The sequence below is a fragment of the Muntiacus reevesi genome, chromosome 2, assembly GCF_963930625.1.
Source record: "Muntiacus reevesi chromosome 2, mMunRee1.1, whole genome shotgun sequence".
Classification (NCBI taxonomy): domain Eukaryota; kingdom Metazoa; phylum Chordata; class Mammalia; order Artiodactyla; family Cervidae; genus Muntiacus; species Muntiacus reevesi.
The window spans coordinates 85,252,941-85,260,441 of NC_089250.1; the positions used below are offsets into that span (position 1 = coordinate 85,252,941).

Genomic DNA, 7,501 nt, shown 5'->3' on the forward strand with positions numbered 1-7,501 from the left:
ATTTTGGATCACATACTGTGTCGTTCTCAAAAACCTAAGACTGAGGGATGTCATTCAGATGAGGGGCTGTCAATTTCATCCACGCGGCTCTCCGATCATCCCGCCCCTCGATGCTTCACCCCGCAGCTCCGAGCTGATGGCTCTGGGGACGGGAGAATGGGGTATGGCACAGCCCTCCGGTGGGGAGGGCACAGCCTTGGACATGCCAGCACAACCCACCTGAGCAACCAAGAGCCTGAGGACGGTGCTCTTTCTGCCCACCTGCTAGTTCCTGCTTGTTTGACCGCGGGAAAGTCAGGAAGGCAAAAAGATGCAGCAAAACCCTACAGGCGTGAGGGTGTGGGAGCCCCAAACTCAGGCTCTCAGTCACGTCCGCCTCTGTGTGTGTGTTTAATCTCTCAGGCATGTCCGACTCTCTGCGACCCTTTGGATTGGAGCCTGCCAGGCTCCTCAGTCCATGAGATTTTTCAGGCAAGAATACTGGAGAGGGTTGCCATTTCCTTCTCCAAGGGATCTTCCTGAGCCAGGGATCGAACCTGCATCCGCTGTGTCTCCTGCATTGCAGGCGGATTCTTTACCCGCTGAGCCACTGGGGAAGCCCCTCAGATATGCTGAGAGGAGGCTAACTTTTCCCACAAATGCCAAAGGTGTGAAATTTGGTTCCCCTGATGCTGCTGCCCTACTACACAGAAGCAGCCAAGAGTCAGGGGAGAGAGAACAAAGGGTGAGGGCTTCGAGGAAAGATCTGAGGAGCCTGGGCTGTAAAATTAGAAGGCTGCTTTTTGGGGGTGGGGGATTTTTAGCAGTAAGATTAGGAGTTGACTTCCTGGGGCCTGCTGGTGGTAAATGGTAGACTGCTAATAAGGAAAACATCTCACGCACCTGTGCGTGTGTACACATACACGCCACACACACAGCTCTGGCGGCTGTGAGCCCACTGAGCGGCCACAGGGAGCCGGTGCGGGGGCCAGGAGGCCACAGCGTGGTGCAGACGTGAGGATTCCCTGCCGTGTGGCTGCGTGGGCCCAGTTCTGAAATAAAGTCCTTGGGACCAACAAACGCCTGCCCTGTGTGTGCCTAAGCTTCTTACTCCTTCATAATCACCAAGAGGCCTAGAAGCTTCCCTCTTCACAACTCCTAGATGAGGGCCTGGCACACAACAGATTCAGTAAATGTTCTTGAGGAAATGGATTGCCAAGAACCACAGCAAGATCCACTTAGGCCTGAGGTCACCACCGCCTCCTCCCTTGGCCTGGTGGAGGTGAAGACAGGGTCCCCGGATTAGATTTTCAGATGCCTCCTTGTTTCCTGTCAACAGAGATAAGGACCAGGATGCATTTTAAGGGGCCGGGGGAGGTGGGGGGGGGGTTGTTGTGTCCAGCAGGCACTCTTCCTGGCTCTGCGTGCTTAGCCGGGGACCCTGGACAAGTCACCAGGATCCTTGAGGCCTCGGTAGGCTGTGTGCAGAATGAAGGTGGGGCTTCTGGACCTCCCAGGCCCATCAGCTCTTGGGGTCAGGAGCCGCAGCCGTGAGGAACCAATGACTTCCAACCTCTTCCCAAGGAAAGGCCCAGTGTCACTGCCATTCGACAAACATGAAAGTTGCAGGTTGGAGGGAAAAGTCATTTCAGTGACACAGTGGGTAATGAAGGGCCGAGCCAGTGCTGGGGCCTGACCTTCAGGACTGCAGTTTGGCCAGAGTCTGGGCTCTGGCTATTAAAAGCTGCAGACAGAGCATCTCAACTGAGGGAGAGGAGGGGATGAGGGATGCAGCGCCAACGGCACCTCCTTTAACCTGCTCCAACCTGGAGGGCGGGCAGTAGGGCCACCCTTGTCCTACAGCAGGTCAGTAACCCAGCTCTGCCCAGAGAGCCCAAGGAGGGCTGGCTCCTTAGGCTCTGCCCCCTGATTCACAGGTCTTTGCAAGCCCACCATGACTCCCTGGTCCACCATAAGTCCCAAGCCCTCACCGTGAACTCTAACCTCCACCATGACCCCTAGGATCCCACAATGAGATGCAACACCCATCATGACCCCTAGGCCTACACCATGAGTTCCAACCCCCACCTTGACCCCCAGACTCCCACCATGAGCTCCAACACCCAACATGACCCCAGACCCCCACCATGAATTCCAACCCCCACCATGACCCCTAGACACCCACCATGAGATCTAACCCCCACCATGACTCCCTGGCCCCCAGCAAGAGCCTCAGACACCCACAGGAAAGCCCCTGAAACCTCGCACCCACACTCTTAAGGTATAGCGGGTTCTGACTCCTGCGTCACTGTCCGTTAGTAAAACCACCTCTTTCCCACAGGAGGGTTCACTTCTTTTCCTTCCTCAAACTGGCCTGTAATGGCAGGAATCTGTCTCAGGGCTCAAGACAAGGCTGTACCAGGGGGAAGCTGAGCCCGCCACACTCCTTCACACCCAGGAACCCCAGGAGTCGGAGGTCCAGGCCCAAAATTCTAGGGGGGGACAGCTGGGGGACATACCCACCCAGGACCCTCCAACCCAGTTCTACAGACAGACCTGCCTCGCAGGGGACTTCACTGGCCCAGAAGCTGGCGGCCTTGGCCCTGGTGCCTCTACTGTACAGCCTGTGGGCAGAGGGTCTACCACACCTCATGCACAGAGACTCCTGTTTACCCCAGGTCTCAGGGTCCTGCCCCTTCTAAGCCCCCTTTAAAAAGCAAATGAGCACTGAGCTAGAAGAACAGATTCTGGAGTAAATGTCTCCACTCCAGCCCTGGCCCTGCAAACTCCTAGAGCAGCAGGAGCTGAGCAGAAGTCTGCTGGACCCAGCAGGGCCCAGAGCTGGAAACAACTCAGTGCCTGGGGCTTCAAGGAGAGCACAGACACTCGGAGCCGGACACACAGACGCAGGGCCTGCTAACGACTGAACCGGTCCCACCAGGAGCTGGAGAGAGCAATCTCCTGCAGTCTTCGGAACTGGAATATACTCTCCCCTAAATCCCTTGACTTATCACTCAGCTGTGTTGGATGTATACTTGGCATCTCCTCAACTGGATGCCAAGCTCCCAGAGGACACGATGTGACATTCAGAGTAGGGTATGCTTTCCCACTGTAAGAGGTTTCAAATACTGTACCATGAAGGATAAGCCTGGCACTCTGATGTCACGGACGTGGCTGCGATTCCTGGCTCTAGGGCTCACTGGCCATGTGACCCTGAGGGAGTCACACATAACCTCCCTGGCCCTCCTCTGAAAAATGGGGACACCACCCACCGTTCCTTCAGAGGGTAGTTGGGAAGAATAAATAAATAAGAATAAAGAATAAATAAGACCACTCAGCACAGGGTTCTTCATTGTTAGCCACTATCCCCCACCCTCCAAAACCTGTTTACTCGCTCTGAGAGGGGGCTCAGGCCGCAGTAATCCTTAATGCTCCCAGGCCATTCCAGTGGTTGAAGAACCTGACCTAACAGAAGACATGGGGGAGGGGCAGGGGGAGAGGGATGCTGGAGCTGGGAGTCAAAGGGCGACCCATTTACAACTCCCTGGAAGGATCAGACTGCCAGGAAGCCAGGGAACAGCTCGTCTGCCAGGGTGTCTGTGATGCCAGCAGTCAGTACCACCTCCTCCTGCCAGCCACCCTGGAGATATAAAGAAAACAAGACCTGGGAGTCATCAAGAAGCCAGGGCGGTGGCTTGTGGCCTCTCGGCTTGCGAGGCTGTCGGCCTGGTCACTCTTTCCCTCACTCAGCATTTACTGGCCAACCAGCAGATGGTGCAGAAAATGTGTGGCTCTGCGCCTAATCCAGCTCTGAGGGCAAAATCTGCATGTGACTACCAGAGAGCCATGGCCGTGCTCTAAACTGTCCTTTTTTCTTCTCAAAAAGGGACCTGATCACAACATGCAATCAGACCACTGTCACAGTTCTTGAAGGAACATCAACATACCTGACTTCTGAATCTTCCTGGAATCACCTGCTTTGGATCCAAAAAAAAGAGAGTCAGAGTGTCTGCACTGTAGCTGACTGCCTGAACTGGTTTTTGTATTTAAAAGTTGTATTTGGACAGATGACATACATGACTTGTGGGCTGGAAAATATGTTGATACACTGGACGGAGGAGACTGCTTTATCTATAAATCCCTTTTGATAAAATTACAATAGCTACTTATGCTAGTTTTTAGCCAAAAGTGTTTCCTCCAGATTATTATTCAGGGGCTCCCATTACACCAGAGTAATTCTTATTTTACCTTTTCTTCCTTTTTTTTTTTTCTTTTTTCCAACAGCATTTTTTTTCAAGATTTTTTTGAATGTGGACCACTTTTAAAGTTTTTATTGACTTTGTTACAACACTGCTTCTGTTTTATGTTTTGGATTTTTGGCTGCAAGGCATGTGGAATCTTAGCTCCCCAACCAGGGATCAAACCTGCACCCCCTGCATTGGAAGGTGAAGCCCCAACAGCATTTTCTTTTAATAAATAAGGACACTAATAAAAGGAATGTAATGCTTGCTGGCACTAAGCGTCTAGCCAAGCGACAGTTCTTAAACTCCCCTTACCAGGTGACATCACTGGCCTGCCCCCTGGACAGGGTCCTAGTGAAAATGGACATTTTAGTGCTTGGAAAGTTAATTGAAGGCAGAGATGATGATGCCGATGACAGTATTGTACTATTACACCTTCATACAATACTTAACATGCTCTTTGCAAGACACTTCCAATTATTGCACTTAAGTCAAGCGTCACAGCGGCCAAGTCAATTCGCACGTTCTCCCATTAACTTATTAACAATCTGCTCATAAAAAGACTCCCCAGTGCCTGTAAAAGGGCGCCAGGAAACTTACGGCTCTTTCTCGGGGCCTCTCTGATGAGATCAGGGCAACCCTGAGCTCTTGAGGCACCAGCTCGGGAGCTGGGTGCTACCCCGACGGCTGTGTAGCAATCCCGTGGAATGAGTGAGCAGGCTGCCCTTCAGCAGGGCTCCCATGCTGGAGGCTCCAAACATTCCATCCAAATCAGGGCAGTCCCACTCTGTCCTCAAAAAATGCCAGCGTCTGGCCCCAATCTGGAGGCCAAGGTGGCAGCGATTTTTCCAGGCTGGTGGTCAGATGCTTTGGGAAGAGGGGACAGAGGGGAAACTAGAGTGCCAGTCTCCTTGGTGGGCACACCTCCCATCAGTACCGAGTCTGCTGTGTGCACGGAGATGCTGCCGCGCCCTGCGCGCTGAGTGCTGCCGACCTGCGGGCAGAGGATGACGGGTGGCCGCCAGCCCTCACTCTCCTTTCCCTTCCCCTTTTCCGCCTTCGGGAATGAGACGGCGTTACCTGGGACAAAGGCCTGCAGGTAGGACAGGGCTCGGACCACCCCAGAATCAATGCTTCCCCCCCCGCCACACACACACGCACACTTAGCCCCGAGGCTCTGTGACCCGCTCCCGCGGCTGCCATCGCCCCCCGCCAGGTGAGCGCCCGCCAGGCGTCTCCCGCCGGCGGGGGCGGCCTCCCGCGACTCACCTGCGTGAAATACAAGTTCATCAGCGTAAGGGTGAAGAACTGGAGGCACACGGGGAAGCAGTAGAGCAGCCAGAAGACGAAGGGGCTGAGCGCGTTGGCCGCCACGAAGTCTCTGAAGTAGAAGGAGAAGAGGACGGTCCGCAGGGAGGCCCAGAAGAGGCAGAGGAAGAGGAAGACGCTCTGGTAGCTGAGCCGCTTGTGGCGGTAGCGCAGCACCAGCCAGAGCTGCACGTAGATGAACACGAAGAGCAGCGAGTAGAAGACGGTGTAGACGATGGTGAGGCCGAGCTTCACGTAGGGGGGCACGGCCGGGGTCAGCGTGGGCGGCAGCGAGTCGTTACGGACGGGGTCCCACGGCTGGGCCTCCATCGGGCCAGGGGCGCTGCGGCGCGACCCGGGCGCTCCGGCTTCATCTGGGCTCGCAGCCGCCGCCGCCACCCCCGCGGGGGTCTCCGCGCATCGCGCTCCACCCGCAGCCCGGCGACTGGAGGAAAGAAAACAAGCCGTACTTCCTCCCCCAGCACCACATGATTCACTGGGGCGGCCTTTGTCTGCGATTGGCAGCGCCGCGCCCGCCGCCCCCGCGCGCCCGCCAGCCCCGCGCGCCCCGGCTCTGCCCCGCGCGCCCCCTCGAGCACCGCCCCCGCGCCGCGCCCCCCGCCCGCCCCGCCCCCTGCCCGGCCGCCGGGCCCCCGGAGCCCCGCCCCCTGCCCCGCGCGCTCCGCGCCCCTCCTGCTCGGCGCGCCCCCGCGCGCCCCCGCGCGCGCCGCCCGCCTGTAGCCCCCCAGAACCACCCGCTGCAGCGTCGCCCACCGCACGGATCCCCGCGCTTCGCGCTCTCCGCTGATGGTTACTTGTTGTTTTGCAGCAAGAAGTTATTTTATTTCAACAACGACAAACGTTACCAAAAGATTTTAACTTTCAAAATAAAACTTTACGACTCTGTGGCGATGAAGTGACTGCCGTTTTTACTTTTTCATGCTGGAGTGATGTTTATTTCTAAATCCAGAAATGCCAAAGACAGGGTTTGTGTTTGTGAGGTCAGGTTTGTATACGCCGAGTGAGGAAAAGAATGGTCCCTATGACTGCCGCCTGCTCTCGGTGGTAAGCAGGGCTGTTTCCTCCCGGAGATCCACAGGGAGCGCCCCACACGGGGCTCCCGCGGCGGGGTGGGGATGCTCACCTCTCACCTGCCGGGAAAGCAGCTGGGGCACCGGAGGGAGCCCCCCGGACCTCAGAGTGGGGGTGATCGCCTCTGATTCCGATGCAACCCGCGGTCTGCGCATCAGACAGACAAGCCCTCTGGTTTGCAGTGGCAGAGGAGTCGCTCCTCGAAGGCCAAGACTCAGTTTACATCCCCAGGGGGACTCTGTAGCATCACCTTAGGGGTGCTGGAGTTGTAGAGTGCCGTGGGAGAGAGCGCTCGCCAAGCTGCCCTCTGGAAGCCGCTGCCCTGGGCAAGCGATTTCGGTAAACAGAAGAAAGAGACCGGTGTCTCCAAGACTCCAGTAATATCTTGTGATTTATTTTTTCATCTCAAGTTAAGAGTCGACTTTGTTCCTAATCGTGTGTTCTCTTTCATTAAAACAGCGTCCTCCCCTCCCGGCCCCGCCCCGGTGGAACATAGACCAGCCCTGCTTTTCCAACCAATTATTTAGGGCTTGCGCCCTGCTCGTATGTTTCCGGTGCTTCATCAGGTTGCCTTTGGTGCCAAGCTCCTTTTCTAGTTACTCTCTCCTTTTCCTTTCTCGCTTGCCCCTCATTGTTCTGAGGATAAAGTCCAAACTCCTACCCTAGCTCACCTCACTGACTTGTCCCTTAAGAGGTGTTAATGAATGTTAACACCTCTTAGCTACTGTTGCCAAGGAAACCCTTTCCACCCTTGACTCCAACAGCTGGCCAAATCCTATTCATCTGTAAGGGGGTTGGTTACTTCCTCCAGAAAGTCTTTCCTAACCGCATCACCAGGGTCTCAGTATTAGGGTGGGTGCAAGGAATAAGCTTTCCCCGGT

The 7,501-nt window shown here is 55.7% G+C and overlaps 1 protein-coding gene across 1 annotated transcript in view; it reads right to left on the reverse strand.

Annotated features, from left to right (window-relative positions):
* Nucleotides 1-6,103, reverse strand: part of GPR137B (G protein-coupled receptor 137B) — a 59,737-nt gene extending 53,634 nt beyond the window's left edge. Inside the window, exon 1 of the mRNA XM_065922255.1 lies at nt 5,490-6,103. Coding sequence (XP_065778327.1) covers nt 5,490-5,858 — 369 coding nt within the window. The 5' untranslated portion in view covers nt 5,859-6,103. The remainder of the gene's footprint in view (nt 1-5,489) is intronic.
* Nucleotides 6,104-7,501: the final 1,398 nt, after the last annotated feature.